General features: G+C 47.5%; 2 protein-coding genes across 6 annotated transcripts in view; one reads left to right on the top strand and one right to left on the bottom strand.

Moving 5' to 3' along the window:
* The window catches only part of Pgant5 (polypeptide N-acetylgalactosaminyltransferase 5), a 648,526-nt gene that overhangs the window by 149,370 nt on the left and 473,964 nt on the right, over positions 1–25,192 (top strand). The gene's annotated exons all lie outside the window — the stretch shown is intronic.
* The window catches only part of LOC123758042 (histidine-rich glycoprotein-like), an 11,086-nt gene continuing 9,687 nt past the window's right edge, over positions 23,794–25,192 (bottom strand). Inside the window, exon 2 of the mRNA XM_045742226.1 lies at positions 23,794–24,150. Coding sequence (XP_045598182.1) covers positions 23,794–24,150 — 357 coding nt within the window. The remainder of the gene's footprint in view (positions 24,151–25,192) is intronic.

The raw sequence follows: 25,192 nt of genomic DNA, 5'->3' as shown, positions 1-25,192 counted from the left end.
GTCCAGCAACAAGGAGGACCTGGTCGATGACCGGATCGTGGGGACGCTAAGCCCCGGAACTACTCCAAGGTAAGGAGGTAGAGGTTGGCGATACAAGGCTGGCTTGTGTGGTTAGACTTACTGAGCTGTCTGGTGTGTGCGAGTTATATTCTTGTTCTTCTCCAAGCTCGCATCTTGGCCTCATCTGCGCCCAACATCTTACTAGGCCGAGCTCCCTCTCTGCCTGGGTCTTCTTGCCTTCTTTATCCTAATTGTGGATTATGGCCGGCCTATCCACCAGCGTGTGATAGAGCCACTAGGATGGGCGTCCCATCCACCAGCGTAAATGATGTAGGAATCATTATATAAATATCAGATATAAAAGACGCTGATAAGAATATTATGAATATATTAACTTTCAGCCCTTGGGTCAGGAGACGGTATGATGCATAAAGTGTCAAACTTTAGTAGTAATATATTTTATTTTAAAATAATGTAAACGATCTGTGTAACTGATCATAGCATTATCGTGAATAATTATACATACTGAAGATGATGCATATTATTTATATCTTTACTGTAAAGGGGGACATTTGCTTCCACATTTTTGGGAAGCTTGTCGTTTGGGCTTTATATATTCTTGGTGTGAGCGCCTAGTGTAACATCCACTATACTTGGAGCAGTGTTGGGTCTGCTGGCGTCTCTTTACGTTCCTTCGTCTTTACAAAACATAAATATTATCTAATAAGTAGCTTAGTCAGAACAGAGATTCTGACCAAGATTTCGGGTGGTAATGATTCTCCTTGTGTGTTGCAGGTGGGTGGTGTGGCTGAGGAGAGGTCCAAGCAACAGCCTGGTGGACCAAACTCTCACAAGTCAAGCCTGGCCTCGGGCCGGGCTTGGGGAGTAGAAGAACTCCCAGAACCCCATCAACCAGGTCGACAGACCCCGAGGAAGGTAAGGTCTTCGTCTTAACATTCCACTGCTGCTGCTCCACTTGCTTCTCTTCCACCTTTTCGTAATTCCCCCTCACCAGCCTCATCGCCCTCGTTCAGGGGCCTGGCAACTGAGTGTGTTGTGACGTGAGCAAACGTGGCTTCATTGTCTCTCCCTCTCCGGGGCTCCACCCCGCTCATCCCTCTTGCTTGGCTCTTGTGTATTTCCTCGTTATTGGGCGGTGGCTCAAGCCAGGCTTAGCCCCGCTGGTTTACGGCTCTTGCTGAACAAAGGGCTGAGGTAACTAATGGTAGATACTCTTGTATAGATGAGCAGGTGAGGAGGTTAATGGATGTATTCGTGTTAGGGGTTCCTCCGTCTTGTTGTGTTCTGCGAAGATGATGCCACTTGCTACGGACTCCCTAGTGCTGCCCTCTGGAGTATTGTGTAAGAAACACACGACAAATATACACGTGGGTGTGTTTGAGGGTGTAGATGGCAGTGAGTCACATTATTCCTCTAGAAATCCAACCCAACATTGACCACTCTACGCAAAGTTCATTTTGTCTTCTCTGTATTCATTTTCTTTAGCTTAAAATCATGTGCTCCTTGGCCTAGCTAGCTTAAGGAGGATCTTTTTTAACCATCTAATCTGGTTTTTTCGTGACCTTTTATAGACGAGTGCTTATTGTTTTTCATTCTTTTTCTCCTGTTTTTTAAGGCTAATGATTTGCACAATTATAATACAAGAGGGAAAGCCGTGGAACATTATGAATTTTAGAAATTATGTAAGCATTAAATTTGCTGGTCGGAGACCGGGCCGCGGGGCCGTTGATTCCCGAACCCCCACAAGGTAGATACCTGCTTGATGGCGGTTCTGGGAGTTCTTCTACTCCCCAAGCCCGGCCCCGAGGCCAGGCTAGACTTGTGAGAGCTTAGTCCACCAGGCTGTTGCTTGCAGCGGCCCGCAGGCCCACATATCCACCACAGCCCGGTTGGTCCGGCACTTCTTGAAGAAAACTATCGAGTTTTCACTCGAAGATGTCCACGGTTGTTCCAGCAGCATTTATGTCCAATATCCTCACTGGGAGGGTGTTGAACAGCCGCGGACCTCTGATGGTTATACAGTGTTCTCTGATTGTGCCTATGGCACCCCTGCTCTTCACTGGATTTATTCTGCATGTTCTTCCATATCGTTCACTTCAGTATGTTGTTATTGTACTGTGTAGATTTGGGACCTGTCCCTCCAGTATTTTCCACGTGTATATTATTTAATATCTCTCTCGTCTCCTTTTTAGTGAGCACATTTGGAGAGCTTTGAGACGATCCCAATAATTTAGGTGCTTTATCGCGTCTATGTATGCTGTATATGTTCTCTGTATTCCCTCTATTTCAGCGAGGAGTAGACACAAGGCAGGTAGGTAACTATACAAATGCAGATGTACCTAAATATGTTAAAAACAAAAACGTCCAAATAAATATTTGAGAAACTTTTTAAACCGTACGAGTGCAATAGGTGGGGCTTGAGGAGCTGGCGTTCGACACTGCAAACACATACAGGTGAGTGTATGTAGTGGCGTACACAGTCCTCACAACCCTCACCTCCAATTAGCGAAGACTCGCTTTAAACAATTACCTTCATGAGTTCACTCAGTCGTAGTGTTATTGTCAATGAGCTTTATCTGTGACTGGTTTTTTTTGTCTGCCAGTCGTTTAATGTGTGGTAGTGAGGCTTCACATCTATTGTGGCTTTGATGTATATAAATGAGGCTTCACATCTATTGTGGCTTTGATGTATATAAATGAGGCTTCACATCTATTGTGGCTTTGATGTATATAAATGAGGCTTCACATCTATTGTGGCTTTGATGTATATAAATGAGGCTTCACATCTATTGTGACTTTGATGTATATAAATGAGGCTTCACATCTATTGTTGATACCTGGTTGATTGTGGCTTTGATGTATATAAATGAGGCTTCACATCTACTGTGGCTTTGATGTATATAAATGAGGCTTCACATTACTACAGGAGGGTACAGGATTAAACGACTTCCGACTCCTGTTAGCAGACTGAGAGCTTTCCCTTCCCATGGCTCATGGTAAACTTTATCCTCCTAATTTCCCCTGGAATATGACCAGCTAACCGGTTAACTCTCAGGTAGTCCTGAATTGATGCTGGATCAACAGAGGCGAACAGTTATTATATTGAGAAACTTTCTACAATGTTCTGAGAACATTGTGTACAACACCCTGAGAAAGGATGAAAGTTTCATTCGATAATTTGCTTGAAATACACTTACAAAAGTAGTGGGTCTTTCCTCCATTGTTATTGTATTGATATTGACTAATTAGTCAGTCATTTTTATAATAGATTGTACACAAATGTAATTACAGATTACCAAGTATTACATATTGCCTCGTTGAGTTGTTATTTTATTCAGATATATGATAGATTTTATAGTAATGAAAAAACATTATTATTTTTAACGGAACGTAATTATGAGAGGATGACAATGGTGAATTCCCTATTATGGATAAATATCAAAACTTGAATATTTCATTACGAAATATTGAGGGACAAGAGACCGGAACTCCTTCCTCTATGGCTATTTTATTGTTTTATGGTCATGCTTTACTATATTATATAATTATCAATTATTCCTATTAACTACATTCTTATTTTTATGATTTAGTAAAGATAAATGTTGGGAATTTGGGCAGATAATGTGACTAACCCGTATCTGATAACATTGTCTCAGTTTAGTGGTTGGCAAATATGCCTTGTAATTCAACAATTGCTGTTGGTAGCTGGTGGAAGTTACCATAACCTTACCTTCCTTATCGTCGCAGTGGTCAAGTTGCTACGATAAGGTTGGTGACTACGAGAGGAGCGAGGCTACCGTAGCCGTGACTACGAGAGAGTCATCAAGCACAGCGCCTCTAGTGTCAATGTGTAATCCTCAGCTTGCTTATTGCACAGGAATTTTATGAAAGCTGACAATTAAATTTAATTACAAAATCCGAACTGATAGAAGTTTTCGGGAAAAGTGGCAGCAGCAGCAGCATTTTATAACCCTTTCGTTATTAAGGCCACTTTTATTAGCGGGATAAAATTATACTAGTGGGGTTTAGGAGCTCTGGCCGGTGTCGACGGGTCTCATTGTCTGAAAACACGAGGCTCTTGAGGCATTAAACAGTCGCAATGAGAGAGAGAGAGAGAGAGAGAGAGAGAGAGAGAGAGAGAGAGAGAGAGAGAGAGAGAGAGAGAGAGAGAGAGAGAGAGAGAGAGAGAGACTGAGACTAAGACTAGAATGGAGAGGAAGGCGGAGCAAGAAGTTATTACCAATCTCGTGTGTTTGCATGCAACTGTACCTGCCTTGACACCTCTTCATGCCTTGCGCCACAACCTTCACGTGAACATGTATATTTGTTCAAATAGCGAGTCTCTGAACCCGAATATTACGAATGAGAGCGACTAGCCAGCTGGGAGAGAAGAGAGCCAGCGAGTCTTACTGGAGATGGTAGGCGGGCGGGTAGTGTTGCGGGGAATGTGTCTCCGAGGGTGCGCAACATTCCCCCTGGTCGTAGTAATCTGGGGTGATGGCAACCATCTCCCTCGCCGCCCCTGCCAAACGGGCACGGGAGCGGCAGCCTCACGACCAATTTCATTTATTCTCTCTACTTCCATAATCCCCTCCTACGTTCCCTCCGCGTTTTACAGCCGCCGTGATGGGTATAAATTCAAGATTGTTTCCAAGGAAGGTGTAATGTGGGGACTGAGGAGTTATTCGGCTCTGGATCACGCTCTCAGCTCTCATTGGAGGAGGGAGGGAGCAGTTTCTCTACTTCACATGGAGATATGTTTGGGATGGTTGACGGGAGCCCCATGGTTGACGGGTGAGTGTGGGGGGGAGGGGGTTGTAGCATTGTGCAGGAATGCTTGCATCTTGGTGTACAAGCGGAGGTATAAATAACGTGATGAATTTACGTTTTTTATATTAATTATGTCTTACCTGGACATCACATCCCAGAAAGTGCAGAAACCTTCTTAGTACAGGTAAATGTACCAAAAGCTGTGATTTTTTTTCACCCAGAACTGTGCAAGAACTCTTTAAATAAGAATGAATGTTTCAACACAGAATGTCCAGCTTTTCATATAAGAGGTACCAGGCGAATAAAACCGTCAGACCGCCTCGATGAAAGCAGCTACAACACTATTTTACCAGGATGAGTTTTTTTCAAGAGGAGGAGGCGAAGAATGGCTAAAAATATACAGACTCTACCACCAACTCGGTCAAATGCTAAAGAGGACACAAATACAGTGTCTATGTTGAATTCCCGCTGAAATAGAGGGAATACAGAGAACATATACGGCACGCATAGACGCTATAAAGCACCTAAATTATTGAGATTGTCGCAAAGCTCTCCAAATGTACTCACTAGAAAGGAGACGAGAGAGATACCAAACAATATACACGTGGAAAATACTGGAGGGCCAGGTCCCAAATCTACACAGTAAAATAACAACGTACTGGAGTGAACGATATGAAAGAAAATGCAGAATAGAACCAGTGAAGAGCAGAGGTGCCATAGGCACAATCAGAGAACACTGTATAAACATCAGAGGTCCGCGATTGTTCAACACCCTCCCAGCGACTATAAGAAATATTGCTGGGACAACCGTGGACATCTTCAAGACAAAACTAGACTGTTTTCTTAAAAAAACGTGCCGGACCAACCGGGCTGTGGTGGGTATGTGGGCCTGCGGGCCGCTCCAAGCAACAGCCTAGTGGACCAAACTCTCACAAGTCAAGCCTGAGGCCTGGCTTGGGGGAGTAGAAGAACTCCCAGAACCCCGTCAAGCAGGTATCAAACAGGTACAGTGGCCTCCCTACCAAAGCCTCAGATATTAACACAAAGTAAAGCACCAAGCAATTCCACAAACATGATAACATCATGGGTTAAGCAAGTCCCAGCTGTGTCTGGGTACAAGTGACAGGATGAACAACCCAGCGGGTTTTCTTCCTATTGGGGAGTGTTGTACATTCTGCTATGGCGGTATGTTCACTCACAAGATGAGTGGCGCTGCCCAATAAACTCGCCCCTCGGGGCAAAATTTATAAAAAAAATGATAACATCATTTATATTTGCCAACATTCAGGGTATAAAAACACACAAATCTAACAAAGTTCACTTTATAGCTGGCCTCCTACATGAGGCAAATGCAGTGTTTGCAGCCCCTAACGGAAACCCACACAAAGGAATAACATTATGGTGAAATATGGATTTCGGAGTACAGTTTTTACAGATGTGACAGGAAACAGGCTACAAGATGGGGTCTGCCTGTGCATCAAAGATACACTCATCTGTACTAAGCTGCTAAACAAAAACGATATGGTGGAAATGCTGATAATCAAAATAGAGATCCTAAATGTAGTTATTGTCCTTGTAAGTAAGTCACCAGAGGCAAATCCTCAACAGTTTAAAGACCACCCAATGAAAATAGAACTATCAACATCAGAGGCCCGAGACTGTTCAACACGCTTCCACTACACATAAGGGACATAACAGGCCGACCCCTCACAGTGTTCAAGAGAGAACTGGATAAACACCTCCAAAGGATACCTGATCAACCAGGCTGTGACTCATACGTCAGGCATGCGAGCAGCCGCGTCCAACAGCCAGGTTGACCAGTTCAGCAACAAGGAGGCCTGGTCGAGGACCGGGCCACGGGGACGCTAAGCCCCGAAACCATTACAAGGTAACCACAAGGTGGATCTTACGTAGAAAGGGTTTCGATAGTTTTTCTACTCCCCGAGCCCGCCTGGGACCAGGCAAGACTTGTGATAACTTGGTCCAACAGGCTGTTGCTTGCAGCCATTATACTTGCCTGCAGGCCAAATTGTATATATAATTTGATGTAGCAATAACTTTAAAGTTTGGGCAGATTGTTGTTGTAATAAGTGTATACTAATGATTACAACGTGTCAGTCTAGCTACATTAAGCTTTTATTCCTTCATAATCACAATCCTCAGTTGGTCAGACTTTGATTGAAGGTGCGAACATATAATATGTTTTTGGGTCTATCAACCTTTTCATTTTATATTGGCTGGCATGAAATTTCTTGTCGTTCCAGAAGCTTCTGTTATAGAATTGTTTTTATTTTAATGCTTAGAAAAAAAAGTGTTGATTTTTATAAAGTATTTTAAGTTTAGTTTTCCTAGTCTTTTTCGGCGCTGGATTTACCGTTCCGAAACTCATGGTTTAAACGCTCCAATGGCTAGTCGCTTTCCTGTGTTATGTGATTGGATCCAATTGTTTTCAAGTGGAGTTTCGCTGCTGCCGTGTAGATTTTGCATCCATAATTAAGTTTGGATAGAATTAAATTTGAATGTAATTTCATGAGTGTAGCTCGATCCGTGCCAATATTGTGCGCGACAACACGGCCACTAAATCATTGGGTTTTATCATTTTTGGTTGTAACTATTGCTTACCTGGTTGATACCTGGTTGATACCTGGTTGATGGGGTTCTGGGGGTTGTTCTACTCCCCAAGCCCGGCCCGAGGCCAGGCTTGACTTGTGAGAGTTTGGTCCACCAGGCTGTTGCTTGCAGCGGCCCGCAGGTCCACGTATCCACCACAATGTTGGTCCGGCACTTCTTCAAGAAAACTATCTAGTTTTCTCTTGAAGATGTCCACGGTTGTTCCGGCAATATTTCTTATACTTGGTGGGAGGATATTGGACAACCGCGGACCTCTGATGTTATATTCGCTGATTGTGCCTATGGCACCTCTGCTCTTCACTGGTTCTATTCTGCATTTTCTTCCATATCGTTCACTCCAGTATGTTGTTATTTTACTGTGTAGATTAGGGACTTGGCCCTCCAGTATCTTCCACGTTTATGGGGTTTAAAGTCATTAAATGTATTATATGTAAGGCCTGGAAGTTGGGTTTGTTTTCAGTGCGTTGTAGAGCCATAGTGTTGGATCAGTTCCTGTGTGGCCGCTTCCTACCTACCTTGTGGATACCTTGTGGAGGTTCCGAGGATCAACGGATCAGCGGTTGTCCCGGTTGGTCATCTGGTCAACCAGACTGTTGGACGCGGCGGCTCGCAGTCTGACGTATAAATCACAGCCTGGTTGATCAGGTATTCTTTGCAGGTGTTTATCGAGTTCTCTCTTGAACACTGTGAGAGGTCGGCCAGTTATGCCCCTTATGTGTAGTGGAAGCGTGTTGAACAGTCTCGGGGCTCTGATGTTGATAGAGTTCTCTCTCAGAGTACCTGTTGCACCTCTGCTTTTCAACTGGGGTATTCTGCACATCCTGCCATGTCTTCTGGTCTCATGCGATGTTATTTCTGTGTTCAGATTTGGAACCAATCTACCTAAAAATTTTCCATGTGTGTAGATTATTATATATTTATCTTGCATGCGCTCTAGAGAATACAGATTTAGAACTCTGAATAGGTCCCAGTAATTTAGATGATTTAGAGTGGATTCTAGCGGTAAATGATCTTTGCACGCTCTCCAGGTCAGCAAGACCTGTTATGACCCAAGTTTTGTTGGTGGGAAAACTGACGTATTTGTTCTGTTCATTTTGTGATTTTCTTTATGGCTGAAAATCGTTTATCTTATCTGTTTATTTATAATCATCTTTTCTTTATCCCCTGTTACCTGGCAGTAAAATAGGTACCTGGGTGTTAGTCAGCTGTCACGGGCTGCTTCCTGGGGGTGGAGGCCTGGTCGAGGACCGGGCCGTGGGGACACTAAAACCCCGAAATCATCTCAAGATAAACTCAAGATAAGATGGCGTTGATGGACTGAACGAAGGGGTTCCGTAGAACACCCTCTTCGTTCACCAGACCCTACACCTCTAGACTGGTTTTTATTATTTTTGTTATGGAGATACAGTACTTCAAAGATAGTCTACGCTACAAAACTGGCAACAGTCGAGGAATTGAGAGTAGCCATTGAACACGATGCACTCAAATACTAAATGAAATGTTTCTTGATGTTTGCAATTCCATTGCTTCGCCTTTATCATCAGTGTCAGGACCAGGACGGACATGTGTCTGAAAACAGGCGTTGATTAAACAAGTAATCAATGTCTGTAGATTTTGTACTTTGAAAATGATATGTATTTTAATTAATAAAATCTGACCTTATAATTCTTGAAAGTGCGTAGATATTTTGGGGGGATACCCTGATTATTTATATATATCAATAATGGTCTAATGATTGGGCATTCAGTAATGTAGTGTGTGAGATCATGACCCAGTTCCTGCTCACAGAGTTTGCACCTGGAGTGCTCAGGATTGGGAGATCCGTCGCCTTTAGCCACCTACCACAGGTAACGTTAACCCAACCAGATCCTGGCAACCACTGTGTCGCACAGTCTGGTGGACGTTTTGTCCTGCCCAATATATATATATATATATATATATATATATATATATATATATATATATATATATATATATATATATATATATATATATATATTTATTGGGCAGGACAAAACGTCCACCAGACTGTGCGACACAGTGGTTGCCAGGATCAGGTTGGGGTCGAGCTTCCCCCAGACCAACCACCCTCGAACCCCATCAGCTACTGGAAGCAGAATGTTATCCTGGATTGGAAAAATACCGCGTTTCCAGAGGGACACGGGAAGACCTGTTACTCTCCGGGGAGATCTTTGGGCCTTGAAGTCTCGCACTCTTACACGCCAACATTTTCCTGTTTCAAATCACTTTTTTGTATATGTCCTGCGGCGGATTTTTGTTATATTTCATCAAGCATTTTCCGGTTGACTCGAAAGATTTTCATTTTTCCCCCACTCACCCCGTCCGTCCCTTCCGCCTCCAAGGTGATGCATTTACCTCCCAAACCTCCTCCTTTCTTTCCGTCTCAATCGCACTCTTGGGCCTCCATCAACACTCGATCATCACCACCCGCCATCATGGAGATCGGTCACCACTACGCCACTCAATACTGTTTCCGGCCTTGTGTCAATACTTTCCTTTGACTGCCATTAATCCTCCGTCGACCTCGATCAACTGTATTATGGGCCCCATAAAAACCTTGGTCCAATCCTCCCCTCCCCATCAATTTCTATTCTGGCTCTCTTTCAGGTCTCCCTCTCGACCTCTCGGCACTCGACCGTGCTGCCCGAGAAGCAGCAGTTCGGCCACCTTCCGCCCCCGTGATCACGATCTATGTGTACTGCATCGCTGCCTGCCTGTGTGGCGGCTCCCGCCTCCGTCTTCCTCCTAGTTCTGGCTCGGGCAGACATGGAGGAGTTGCACGGAGGACTTCTGGGTGTGTTAAGGGTCTCCTTTTGAAAGAGGATTTCATCTTTCGAGCGTGGCGCCAGGGAGCACACTGGGGCGCCCTGCACGTGGCGCGCCCTGCACGTGGCACGCCCTGCACGTTTCACGCACCTCATAAGGTTCCCTGCAACGACGTGGATACATGACTTCCGGTTGTATGTATGACGATCGGGTAAAGATACATAATGGCATCGGGCTGTATAGCGGGCTGGTGGGTATACATATTGGAGATGTGGGTTACATATACCACTTGAGGTATACATGACATAAGGTGTGTGGCCTACAGGTCATGTGTGTGCTGGTGACGCTGCGGGTGTGTACACCAGTTATTGTTACCGTCACCTTTAGCGAGGTGCTCCGTCACGTTGTCCTCAGCATCTTCCACTTTTCATTCCGGTCCCTTTCATGTCTTCCTCTTCCTCTACTTCCCTTCCTTCCTCCACCCTCTTGCCCTCTGTGGAGGATTAAAAATGTACAGGATTAAAAATGGATTAAAAATTACAGGATTAAAAATGAATACAGGAGTATTAAAAATATATGAACCAATTGAAATAATTCTCTTCATTCGGCTCAACCACCACCTCCCATTTCCCCTTACACCTCCAACCACTTGGGCTGGACGGTAGAGCGACGGTCTCGCTTCATGCAGGTCGGCGTTCAATCCCCGATCGTCCAAGTGATTGGGCACCATTCCTTCCCCCCGTCCAATCCATAATCCTTATCCTGACCCCCCTTCCAAGTGCTATATAGGCGTAAGGGCTTGGCGCTTACCCCCTGATAAGTTTCCTTCCCTACACCTCACTCTCCCTCCTCCCCCCACCCCAGACCCCTCCCCCCACCTCAGACCCCCTCCACCTCCCCCGCCAGCAGCACCTCGCCAGCCAGACACCCAACAGGGCCAGTAACTTCTCCCTTCCCTCCAATAATTCTCAAGGTTTGCCTTGGTGGCTTCGGCCGCCCACTATCCTGCCAACTTCCCTTTCCTGCCGCTCCTCTCCCTGGGGTACGTCACCCTGGGGTACGTCACCCTGGGGTACGTCACCCTGGGGTACGTCATCCTGGGGTACGTCACCCTGGGGTACGTCATCCTGGGGTACGTCACCCTGGGGTACGTCTCCCTGGGGTACGTCACCCTGGGGTACGTCACCCTGGGTTACGTCATCCTGGGGTACGTCACCATGGGGGTACGTCACCCTGGGGTACGTCACCCTGGGGTACGTCACCCTGGGGTGCGTCATCCTGGGGTACGTCACCCCGGCGTGGATCCTCCATACAATGAAGCAGCCAAACTTTACGAGTTGTATAAAGTTGTATGAGTTGTATAGTTGTATTATGTACAACCAAAGATAAATTACAGCCAAACTTTATGAGTTGAAAAGTGTGGACGCAGCGCCTTCTCTCGAGTTGTCACTTCGTTACAAAAACGATGTACTAAATTGCCTGAAGCTAACCTCACCAAGTACCCACGAATACATAACGTAACAGCACGTCAGTTTAACGAGAGACGCCATGATTGACAGTACGTTATATTTTGACGTTGAGCATTTTGGCGTCAAAATACGGTGTGTTATTCGAGAGGACAAGTTGATGTACGAGGCTCGTAACACAATTATAAAGATTAAACTTTGTGGACTTTATAAGGAATTTAAACCTATCGACGCTTGGGGACGCAATTGAGAGGGAATTGAGAAGGTTGATAAAAAAGGTTCAGTGTAAAGCGGAGGTGAACAGGGGAACATGGATGGAAACTTGTAGATTCGAAGAATCATAGGGACGTTAGAACTATTTAAGCTCAAGGGAATTAATTCTCTTCGTGTTAGAGAAATAAGCCGTTTGATCTGAAAAGGTGCTGAAGGGGGTGAGGGAGTACCTCTCAGAAAGGAAGCAAAGTGCCACAGTGAGTGAGGGAAATATATGATAGGAAAGATGTAACAATAGGAACAAAATTCATTAACTATCTGGCAAAGGAAACTGGCTCTTAGATATAAATATTCACTGGTTGATACCTGGTTGATACCTGGTTGATACCTGGTTGATGGGGTTCTGGGAATTCTTCTACTCACCAAGCCCGGCCCGAGGCCAGGCTTCCCATGTTGCTGATGTAATGCAAAATAAACAAAATATTGCCAAGCGCAGGTCTGAAACACGGCTGCTGGACTCTTTAAGACAAATGTAAAGTCATGAAGAAATGAACACGAGAGAGAAGACGTTACAGCATCACCAAATAACACGAGGTCTGACTTGTGCAGGAGTTAAGAGTCACCTGATTCTTAACTCGGGGGACCTGACAGCTGAGTGGACAGTGTTTCGGATTCGTAGTCCTGAGGTTCCGGGTTCGATCCCCGGTGGAAGCGGAAACAATGGGCAGAGTTTCTTTCACCCTGATGCCTCTGTTACCTAGCAGGGCTAAGCCCCAAAATCACCTCAAGATAACCTGACCTGGAAGTTGACAGAGCCTCGCCTCATACGCCAGCAGCCATGCCAAACTCTCCAAGTTTAAGATTGACTTCAGGTACTTGGACAAAGCAGTCATAGGAGCCCAATAGTCTGTATAGACTACGTGAGACCTACTCCTGAGTATGGTCCCTGGCGTGGGTCTCGCTGGAGGGTGAGAGACCTCGCCGGAGGGTGAGAGACCTCGCTGGAGGGTGAGAGACCTCGCTGGAGGGTGAGAGACCTCGCTGGAGGGTGAGAGGCCTCGCTGGAGGGTGAGAGACCTCGCTGGAGGGTGAGAGGCCTCGCTGGAGGGTGAGAGGCCTCGCTGGAGGGTGAGAGGCCTCGCTGGAGGGTGAGAGACCTCGCCGGAGGGTGAGAGACCTCGCTGGAGGGTGAGAGACCTCGCTGGAGGGTGAGAGGCCTCGCTGGAGGGTGAGAGGCCTCGCTGGAGGGTGAGAGACCTCGCTGGAGGGTGAGAGGCCTCGCTGGAGGGTGAGAGGCCTCGCTGGAGGGTGAGAGGCCTCGCTGGAGGGTGAGAGGCCTCGCTGGAGGGGTGAGAGGCCTCGCTGGAGGGGTGAGAGGCCTCGCTGGAGGGGTGAGAGACCTCGCTGGAGGGGTGAGAGACCTCGCTGGAGGGTGAGAGACCTCGCTGGAGGGTGAGAGACCTCGCTGGAGGGTGAGAGGCCTCGCTGGAGGGTGAGAGACCTCGCTGGAGGGTGAGAGGCCTCGCTGGAGGGTGAGAGACCTCGCTGGAGGGTGAGAGACCTCGCTGGAGGGTGAGAGGCCTCGCTGGAGGGTGAGAGACCTCGCTGGAGGGTGAGAGCCGAGAGGTGAAGGAGGAGTCATGGTCAGTAGGGAGGCGCATACATAAACATCGAGGCCATGCATGTAGTTATAGAAGAGCGAACTGTCTTAAACTACCCTCCTGGCCATCAGCCAATACTGGTGGAGCCAGGCAGTCAATATGACCCTGTGAGTGGTGAAGTAGGGCCCAGCACGTGATAAAAGTGTTTATCCCCTCAATCCATCCTCAGGCCAGGCTCGTTAAAGCAGCGGCAGTCCTCCTCAGATGCATTCATCAATTTTAACATACTCTGCATTAATATGCAATGTTAAAAAGAGTATTAATAACTGCATACTCATTGGTGATGAGGACGGGCTGAACTAATCGAACAAACAAAATTTAACCTAACCTAACCTAACCTAGATTAGGTTAACCTAACCTAACCTAACCTTATTAGGTTAGTTAGGTTAACCTCGGTCTTGACCCGAAATCATCTCAAGATAACATCAAGATAACCTAACCTAACCTGACAGAACGAAACTAAGGTGTTACATATGACGTGCAGGATGTGTGAGGTGAGCATGACGTTATAATGTTCACCATCCTACTGAGTGAAGCTGGGATAGTGAGGCTGTGTATCGCGTGCACCATATTCCCTTTTCTCTCACTTTCCCAGACGTTATTGTGGCGTCTCTGGCAGTCGTTATGGTGAGCGTCTGGCCCTTAGGGACCACGCTGGTGCTTTTGTTTATTAGGTGAAGGATGTATATTGGTGTAAATGCTTGCAGGATCGAGCACTGATGGACTAATGCAGTCACATCCGACTCCTGTGTGCATCTTGCTGGTATAAGTATCCATCCGTAGATTTGGGCAGAGTTTATTTATGTACTTTACTAATGGTAAGGAGGTAAGTTGCTTCTTTGTGGTGCCGTGTTATGGTGTTGTGTCTCTGTCATTAACTAGTTGTAACTAGCACGACTCGAGTGGGTGTTACACCCCTCGTGTGTGTGGGTGTTACACCCCTCGTGTGTGTGGGTGTTACACCCCTCGTGTGTGAGGGTGTAACACCCCTCGTGTGTGTGGGTGTTACACCCCTCGTGTGTGTGGGTGTTACACCCCTCGTGTGTGTGGGTGTTACACCCCTCGTGTGTGGGTGTTACACCCCCTATTGTGTGGGTGTAGGTGTACCACCACCGCAACACCACTTCCCTCGGGTATGGCTTCCTTTTGTGGAGTGGAACACAATTGATGGACCAGACCCAGAGGTCAGGTGACGTTAGCCTCGACTGCCACCAAAACTATTTATCACTCAAAAAAAAAGGTCAATTACCTCCCATCACAGCTCGTTTCGTCAATTTTTTTCTCGGTGTGATCAGTAGCTTCATCTGTGCTTCATCCTTGAACATCATCCGGTCCCAGGCCGGGTCCCAGGCCGGGCCCCAGGCCGGGCCTGGAGAGTAGAACAACTCCCAGAACCCCACCAAGGTATGTTCATCCTAGAACTCTCATGGAGCACAATGTATTCGCAATAACGTGATGTTATCTTTGAGACAATATTGAGGAAGTTTAATGTGATAGAACTCGATGGTGCGTTCCAAGCTGCGGTAAGTCTGGTAATACTTGTGGCCGGCTTGAGCTTGTCATGGTTCAGTGTGTGTGTGTGTGCGTGTGCGTGTGCGTGTGCGTGTGCGTGTGCGTGTGCGTGTGTGTGTGTGTGTGTGTGTGTGTGTGTGTGTGTGTGTGTGTGTGTGTGTGCGTGCGTGTGCGTGTGTGTGTGTGTCTGGTCGTGGACGCCAGTTCAGTCACACTCCATTTCCTCAATATATTCTTTCTTATCTTCTTGACATATTCATTTCGTGCTATTTATTACATGATTTGTTCTCGCTACGTTCTGTCTTTGTTCTTCTTGGACTATCTAACGTGCTTCAGGGCAGTGTGTTAATGGCCTTGTTTTCTTTAACATCCGTTGACCTTAATGTTGGCATGAATTTCAACTTCCAGCATTTCCAGATAAAATAGTCCATGTCCTGGACTCTTGCTGTGTCTGACGTGCTGAACTCACCTAGTTGTGTTTGCGGGGGTTGAGCTCTGGCTCTTTGGTCCCGCCTCTCAACCGTCAATCAACAGGTGTACAGATTCATGAGCCTATCGGGCTCTGTCATATCTACACTTGAAACTGTGTATGGAGTCAGCCTCCACCACATCACTTCCTAATGCATTCCATTTGTCAATGCTGTGTCTGACGTGCTGTGTGTGAACGCGCGCGACCATCCGCCTGTGTGGGAGAGGAAAACAAATTGGGTTGATTAAGGTGTGGCGGCCCGGGTGGACGTGCCGGCCACAATAAGTGTTGATGACCCCAACCTGATTACTGGCCCATCTTGTTTACCTTGACGGCTCGTCCTGCACCCTCCTGGGGTCCAGTGGTGCACCCACCTGGGGTCCAGTGATGCACCCGCCTGGGGTCCAGTGGTGCACCCACCTGGGGTCCAGTGGTGTACCCACCTGGGGTCCAGTGGTGTACCCACCTGGGGTCCAGTGGTGCACCCACCTGGGGTCCAGTGGTGCACCCACCTGGGGTCCAGTGGTGTACCCACCTGGGGTCCAGTGGTGCACCCACCTGGGGTCCAGTGATGCACCCGCCTGGGGTCCAGTGGTGTACCCACCTGAGGTCCAGTGATGCACCCACCTGGGGTCCAGTGGTGTACCCACCTGGGGCCCAGTGATGCACCCGCCTGGGGTCCAGTGGTGTACCCACCTGAGGTCCAGTGATGCACCCACCTGGGGTCCAGTGATGCACCCACCTGGGGTCCAGTGGTGTACCCACCTGGGGTCCAGTGGTGTACCCACCTGGGGTCCAGTGATGCACCCACCTGGGGTCCAGTGATGCACCCACCTGGGGTCCAGTGGTGCACCCACCTGAGGTCCAGTGATGCACCCACCTGGGGTCCAGTGGTGTACCCACCTGGGGTCCAGTGGTGTACCCACCTGGGGTCCAGTGGTGCACCCACCTGAGGTCCAGTGATGCACCCACCTGGGGTCCAGTGGTGTACCCACCTGGGGTCCAGTGGTGTACCCACCTGGGGTCCAGTGGTGTACCCACCTGGGGTCCAGTGGTGCACCCACCTGGGGTCCAGTGATGCACCCACCTGGGGTCCAGTGGTGTACCCACCTGGGGTCCAGTGGTGTACCCACCTGGGGTCCAGTGATGCACCCGCCTGGGGTCCAGTGGTGCACCCACCTGGGGTCCAGTGATGCACCCACCTGGGGTCCAGTGGTGTACCCACCTGAGGTCCAGTGGTGCACCCACCTGAGGTTCAGTGATGCACCCACCTGGGGTTCAGTGGTGCACCCACCTGGGGTCCAGTGGTGCACCCACCTGGGATCCAGTGGTGCACCCACCTGGGGTCCAGTGGTGCAGCCATCAACCAACAACGCCCACCTCCATACATCACCAACATACACTTCCACAGACAAACAGCATCCCATCACACTTTCGGGCTCTCACTACACATGTCTATCCATTTTGTGCAGTAAATATGGAGAGAGAGAGAGAGAGAGAGAGAGAGAGAGAGAGAGAGAGAGAGAGAGAGAGAGAGAGAGAGAGAGAGAGAGAAAGAGAGAGAAAGAGAGAGAAAGAGAGAGAAAGAGAGAGAAAGAGAGAGAAAGAGAGAGAGAGAGAGAGAGAGAGAGAGAGAGAGAGAGAGAGAGAGAGAGAGAGAGAGAGAGAGAGAGAGAGAGGGGGGGGGGAGGAGGAGGGGGTGTTAAGAATTTCATAACAACGTATTGTGTGAGAGGGAGACATTTTGTATTATAAGAAAATGTCAAATTCTTATTTGTATCTCTAGAAACGCTTCAACATCTCCATCTATAAGAGGAAACTTCTATCAATCATCCTCTCCAAGGTCGACCCGAGACCTGCCGGGTGTCCTCTCTAGCACTGCATATACCTCTATAACTATATCGTATAATATATGCATGCAGAGGGGGAAGGGTGTGTGTGTATTTTAAGAATATTTATTGTTTTGTTTTGTTATGTATGCTGGATTAGGGGACCGGAGCTGGCGTCCTTCATCAGTTCCAACAAACAAGGTTTAATATACACAGGTTCGAATCCTCGTCACGGCCCTTGTGGATTTGTTCAAGGTTTAATATATGTAGCAAGTGAAGAAAACAAGTTCTCCCAGAGTCGTGGAGGTTTGTGTATGTTTGGACAATTTTTAAACTTGAGAAACATCATTTACCTCAACCTATCTTCTAACTAGTTTAACATAAATTTGTGAGAAATTACTTGGATTAGTAATCGAAAATTCAGTTTAGTACTCGAGGAAAAAAGGCAATAAAATAATTTCTAACACTATTGTTTAGTAAAGTGCATTCATGTTTGTTACACTTGTGTTTCATTATTACATTGACTTCAATAAGGCTTTTGTTAGTTTACGAGATGAAAGATTCGTAAAGAAATCGGAGTCGAATAATAGTGAAGGTAAAGGTTCTAGGAGAAATTATGTCGGCCACCAGGCCGTCATGTATGCCGATTTGTTCCTGTCTGTGTCTGTTCCTGTCTGTTCAAATTGTGTAACACGCTTCACAAGATTCCTATTTGCTTAACTAAGTGAATAATGGGGTTCGGTTCCTGAACCCCATTATGTGCCTCTGTAATCCTTCCACTCATGGCACACAGGTTGGGTATGTCCACCCACAACACACAGGATGGGTATGTCCACCCACAACACACAGGATGGGTATGTCCACCCACAACACACAGGATGGGTATGTCCACCCACAACACACAGGATGGGTATGTCCACCCACAACACACAGGATGGGTATGTCCACCCACAACACACAGGATGGGTATGTCCACCCACAACACACAGGATGGGTATGTCCACCCACAACACACAGGATGGGTATGTCCACCCACAACACACAGGATGGGTATGTCCACCCACAACACACAGGATGGGTATGTCCACCCACAACACACAGGATGGGTATGTCCACCCACAACACACAGGATGGGTATGTCCACCCACAACACACAGGATGGGTATGGGGGTGCACAGTTGGGGATTGAATATCTAACCTGTCCTCATAACGTGACCTGCCCGTCTCTCTTGCACTGTTTGTTACATCCGAGAAAACAAACAGTGTAGAAACAGTGAGCAGAGTTTCTTTCACCCTATGCCCCTGTTACCTAGCAGTAAAATAGGTACCTGGGTGTTAGTCAGCTGTCACGGGCTGCTTCCTGGGGGTGGAGGCCTGGTCGAGGACCGGGCCGCGGGGACACTAAAAGCCCCGAAATCATCTCAAGATAACCTCAAGATAAGATAACATCAGCGTTCACTTGAATGAAACACAAGTTTTACGGCACAGAGCCGTTTATACCCGTCCCCTTTTACAGTAACCTTTCAGAGCACTCTTCCCTTGAAATTGTTGACCTTTGTGAAGCATTTTGATTTTTAAAATATTCTTTATAGAACGCGTAACCTTGTAAGTTAGTTGACCTCTGGGACTTAGACTTCAATATGTTTGTGGATGAATATTTACTCGTCTGTTTAAAAATTGTTCTCGTGTTTTATTTTCAGCTTTGGCTTGTTTTTTTCACATCTTTTCTCTAATGTCAATACGCCCCGGGCCCCTGGGTGGCAGAGGAGCGTTGTGGAGAATGGTTGTCGTGGGGTGTAGGGGAGGGAGGCATGGGCGTCGGTTATCTTGAGGTTATCTTGAGATGATTTTGTCTTTGTATATCCACAGTTATAGTAATTAATAATCTCCCTTGTTTATGCCTCTGATTTAATTATTTACCCTTGTGGCCATGTTTGAGTACTAAGTTAGGAGGATTGAAGTCGTGAAGGTCTAACGAAATTTACAAAATGTTCAGCAAACTATAGATGTGCAACACCAGCATGTTACTAAATATTTTGGAAGCAGGTACGTAATCACTGAATTGTTGCCCGTGTGTCGCCTGGGAGCGGATTAAGTGTTATGAGCGAGGCAGTTTACCTTGCAGGAAGTTGCAAAGATCCCACGTAAGTATTTAGCAACCGGCAGGGTGCCAATATGAGGCAAAGTGGGTGTTCTATCATTTAGTGGAGATTGGCTCTGCTGTACACACCTGTAATGAAACACAACACTGATGTATACAACTGGTCACCAACCAGATGTGACTTTACATGATGAGTTCGACACACCCTGGCCTCGTCAAGTCAAGCCTGGCCTCGGGCCGGGCTTGGGGAGTAGAAGAACTCCCAGAACCCCATGAACCAGGTATCAACCAGGTAACACTCCCCCCCCCATGACTTGCGAAGGACCCACACATCCCATAACACACTCCACAACAGTTGCCTAACTCCCAGGTACCTATTTATTACTAGGAAAACAGAGGTATCAGGTGAAAAAGAAAAGTACCCAAACATTTCCGACCTGTGCTGAAATCGAACCTGGGTCCTCTCGACTGTAAACCAACTGAGCAGACCATTTCACTACAGGACGCGTTAGCCGTGAGCTTCAACAGTGATCAGTAACTACTTTGTAATTTACATAAATGCTCGCAGAGAAGGAATAAACTCCTCGATGTTTTCAGATACAATTTTTCTTGAGGTTCAATACGGTAGATGACTGCAAGAAACTACCCGATGACTAGAGTTACTCTTGTATGCCAAGCAGTTGAGCTGGGCGGGCAGTTGCGGGTAGCGGAACTTGGTGGGTCGTGTGGGTACCCTGTGGACGGCAGGAGGCCAGGAAGTTGCTCGGAGGAGAAATGTTTTCGATTTGATTTGGAAGGGCCCTGGACACGGCCGTGAGAGGGGGGAGAAAAGAGGGGGAACATAAAGGAAGGGAGAAACAGAGAGCCATTTACGAGGTCACTGTAGCCCGGGCTACATGGACATTTCGTTCTGAGAATCTAAATCTAAAACAACAACAGAAAGAGAGAGGAGAAATGTTACATAATAAGAAATGTCGCTGGGACTCCTGCCAGCGTCATTAGTCTGGGGGATTGATTGGTACAGTGTGAGGAGGGAGGCACGCGATGGAGGGCCACCAGCTGTAGGAGTAGTGTTGTAGGCAGAGGCAGTGGAGGGCCACCAGCTGTAGGAGTAGTGTTGTAGGCAGAGGCAGTGGAGGGCCACCAGCTGTAGGAGTAGTGTTGTAGGCAGAGGCAGTGGAGGGCCACCAGCTGTAGGAGTAGTGTTGCAGGCAGTGGAGAGAACAAGGTAGCTGGAGAGACCATCACTAGAGACTGCCGACCAACTGTTGCTGGTCATCAGTTAGAGTGGAGTGTTACTGGAGTGACCCCCATCCCTCCTGGACCAGGCGCGAGGCAGCTAGAGGCCTGTTGAGAGAGAGAGAGCACAGCTTTGTCATAATAGAAACAGATTTTGCATGAAACCCCGCTCGGAGTGCCACGCCATGCGTAGAAAATTTTCACTTTACGTATATAAAAAAAAATCCTGAGAAGAAAATGCTTGCTCGAAATACTCCTCGGGTATTTTAAAGTTGTGTTTGCTGGGGAGAGAGGACCGGAGACCTTGTGCTGGTGGAGATCATGCCTCCGGTGTTGGTGGTCACACACATGTACCGAATGTACATCTACACCCGGTTACATGATGCTGTAAACACCCAGTAAGGTAAATGAGAACTTTAAACATAGTACAGGGTACAAAGCACAATCAAATGTGCCCATAGTAGGAAAGCAACATGTCAAGGATTTGGGAATAATGATGTCTGACGACCTAACGTTTAGGGAGCAAAACCAAGCAAATATTGTGTCAGCCAGAAAAATGATAGAATGGATTACGAGAACTTTCAAATCCAGGGATCCCATCACAATGGTTGTACTCTTCAAATCACTTGTCCTGTCCCGTCTTGGGTACTGCTCAGTACTCATTTCGCCCTTCAGAGCAGGAGAGATTGCTGAAACAGAGGGAATACAGAGAACATATGCGGCATACATAGACGCAATAAAGTACCTAAATTATTGGGATCGTCTCAAAGCTCTCCAAATGTACTCATTAGAAAGAAGACGAGAGAGAGATATAAAATAATATACACGTGGAAAATTACTGGAGGGCCAGGTCCCAAATCTACACAGTAAAATAACAACATACTGGAGTGAACGATATGGAAGAAAATGCAGAATAGAACCAGTGAAGAGCAGGGTGCCATAGACACAATCAGAGAACACTGTATAAACATCAGAGGTCCGTGGTTGTTCAACGTCATCCCAGCGAGTATAAAAAATATTGCCGAAACAACCGTGGACATCTTCAAGAGAAAACAAGATTGTTTTCTTCAAAAAGTGCCGGACCAACCGGGCTGTGGTGGGTATGTGGGCCTGCGGGTCGCTCCAAGCAACAGCCTGTTGGATCAAGTTCTCTCACGTCGAGGCCAGTCTTGGGGAGTAGAAGAACTCCCAGAACCCCATCAACCAGGTGTCACATTCATGAAGATTTAATTTGGATCATTGATCCTCAATGTATTCAGGGGTTTTGGCTTCTCGTGACCCCACGAGAAGCCAAATAAAAGAAATAGCTGCAGTAAAAGTTAAAACAAGAGAAGCATATAGCCGAAAAAGGTAAATACACAGCCAGAAAAACGACCCCAGCATCGCCACAGTTTACCAGAGTGTCCCCCGGGTGTATCCCAGTCGTCCGTCTCCGTGACGCTCCGGTACTCCACCACAAGAGATTTCTTTCTCTGGGCTCAGCAACATAATTTTTCCCTTCATATGTGCAGTTAGGTAGAGTGCCCGTCAGTTGCCTCGCTGCCGGCAGTGCCCAGCAGTGATTGTGTGCCCGGGAGGTCTAAAAATGGATTTGACAGAGCTTTTAACGTAATTACGTTTAGCTCCTGGAAATTTTATGGCGTTTGGAATGGTGATTTGCCTGTGTGGAAGTGCTGGAGGAGACGAGCCTCTGAGGGCGTATTTTAAGTACCTCGATAAAAGATATGTGCGTGGGAGGCAGAGAGGATATGGCTCGTCTTCCTAAACTGCATTTAGAATCCTGTTCTTTAAGTGCCACGGATTGGCGTCAGATGTTCGCGTTAATGTCACGTCCTGTTGACAACTGAGCCTCAGTGTAGCACGTGTGTGTACTGATGCGTGCAGGTGTTGGTGTGTGCCAACTGCGTGCAGCAGCAACAACGTCAAGCGTTGCCTACCTGTAAGTTTGAGTAAATTTAGTATAACTGGTCATTGGAGAATTAGGTGTATCCGGATGTTTTAGTACTGGACATTACACCAAGTGGTGCTTCGTGTAACTTGTTTCAGTAAAAGTATCAGTGAAAGTAGAATGCAACCGCGAAGATACACACGAACATTTTATTTCATATTAATACATTCAGTTGCGTGTCATTTATAATTGAAACTTGTTTTAATTGCCCCGAGTTGATAACATATACCCGGAGTAGCTGACATGTTCACCCTGGCTATAGTCTACTAGAAAATTCTTCGAACAGAAAATAATTACGCGAATGTCGCCAGAAGCGGCATAATTATACGGATGGGGAAACTATAACGTGTTTATCCGGTGGCGCCTGGCTTAATGGGAGTGGTTCACTTGCCACAATTCACAGAGTTTAGATTCGGAAAAACTTTTCCATGAAGAAGCACTCTGGTGTTTCAAGGCTCTCAAGGTGCTGGTGTTGCTCCAGTCATCTCCTCCCAACCCGTATGACCACAGCGCTAGTTACCAAGCCCAGCTAATTACCTAAGCCAATGTGACGATATATGACGAAGTGAATTAATAGTGCCAAACTGTTTGGACCATCGGGGGATCAATCGTCAACTCTGCAGAAGGCGAAGCCGTCCCTACAACGACTAGTGTATAAGTATATTCAACAATGTATTACCATGTTCGTCGGACGTAATTTTTAGCACCACGAATCTTGCAGGAAATTAACATTACCATTTCTATGTTTGTTTTACATCAACTCATTCTTCTGAAACATGGTGAAGCTGGAGGCATACCTGGAACATACCTGGAGAGAGTTTCGAGAGTTCTACTCACCATCACGGCCTGGGGGGTCCAGGCTCTCCTACGGGCGAGTTAGTTCTCCAGGAGACAGTTGAATTACTTCTCCGACGATCTCCGCGTCAAGAGGAAATGATGCAGTGCTTGCGAGGAGTGAGGGAAGTGTGATGGAGTGACGGTCTTGGTCAGCGTGAACCCGCTGCTCGCTGCTCGCTCATATTGTATTCATTGCCATATAATTTTCATTCATTGTAATTAGTTCATTGTCATTTATTTATTAATCGTCGTTTGTTTCCATTCATCCATTCACGTATTCATGTATTGTTATTTATTAATTTGATAATATCACGAGCTGTGGAGGTCGTTGTGCGGGTCGTGGTGCGGGTCGTGGTGCAGGTCGTAGAGGTCGTGGTGCGGGTCGTGGTGCTGGTCGTGGTGCGGGTCGTGGTGCAGGTCGTGGTGCAGGTCGTAGAGGTCGTGGTGCGGGTCGTGGTGCTGGTCGTGGTGCGGGTCGTGGTGCAGGTCGTAGAGGTCGTGGTGCGGGTCGTGGTGCTGGTCGTGGTGCGGGTCGTGGTGCAGGTCGTAGAGGTCGTGGTGCAGGTCGTAGAGGTCGTGGTGCGGGTCGTGGTGCTGGTCGTGGTGCGGGTCGTGGTGCAGGTCGTGGTGCAGGTCGCCCAGCTGGCTGACCCTCCCGGCCGGTAACTCGCCAAATATACACCAGGGAGCCCAATCTGCTCCAATCACCCTCCTAAATTAGTCTTCCTGCTGCTGTTGGTGTTGGTAGTGTGTTTATCTAATCTTTATCCAGTTGGTGGTGGTGGTGGTTAGTGGTGATGGTGGTTAGTGGTGGTGGTGGTTAGTGGTGATGGTGGTTTGGTAGTGGTGGTGATGCTGGTGTCGCAGTTCCGTTGCTGTTAGTGGGGAATGGTGGTGTTAGGGGGCCCTTAAACTGCCAAGATCTGCTCTCTCTCTCCTATTGATGCTCGCGGCTTAATGATGGTGCTGGTAGTCCACCTGCTCTCGTGGCACTGGTGCTTGTGTGGTGGCACTGGTGCTTGTTGTGTGGTGGCACTGGTGCGTGTTGTGTGGTGGCACTGGTGCTTGTTGTGTGGTGGCACTGGTGCTTGTTATGTGGTGATACTGGTGCTTGTTGTGTGGTGGCACTGGTGCTTGTTATGTGGTGGCACTGGTGCTTGTTGTGCGGTGGCACTGGTGCTTGTTATGTGGTGGCACTGGTGCTTGTTGTGTGGTGGCACTGGTGCTTGTTGTGTGGTGGCACTGGTGCTTGTTGTGTGGTGGCACTGGTGCTTGTTGTGTGGTGGCACTGGTGCTTGTTATGTGGTGGCACTGGTGCTTGTGTGGTGGCACTGGTGCTTGTTATGTGGTGGCACTGGTGCTTGTTGTGTGGTGGCACTGGTGCTTGTTGTGTGGTGGCACTGGTGCTTGTTGTGTGGTGGCACTGGTGCTTGTTGTGGTGGCACTGGTGCTTGTGTGGTGGCACTGGTGCTTGTTATGTGGTGGCACTGGTGCTTGTTGTGTGGTGGCACTGGTGCTTGTTGTGTGGTGGCACTGGTGCTTGTTGTGTGGTGGTACTGGTGCTTGTTATGTGGTGGCACTGGTGCTTGTTATGTGGTGGCACTGGTGCTTATGTGGTGGCACTGGTGCTTGTTATGTGGTGGCACTGGTGCTTGTTGTGTGGTGGTACTGGTGCTTGTTATGTGGTGGCACTGGTGCTTGTTGTGTG

The sequence above is a fragment of the Procambarus clarkii genome, chromosome 40, assembly GCF_040958095.1.
Source record: "Procambarus clarkii isolate CNS0578487 chromosome 40, FALCON_Pclarkii_2.0, whole genome shotgun sequence".
Classification (NCBI taxonomy): Eukaryota; Metazoa; Arthropoda; class Malacostraca; order Decapoda; family Cambaridae; genus Procambarus; species Procambarus clarkii.
Note: the sequence above shows the minus strand (reverse complement) of the source record. Positions and strands in the feature narration are given on the sequence as shown.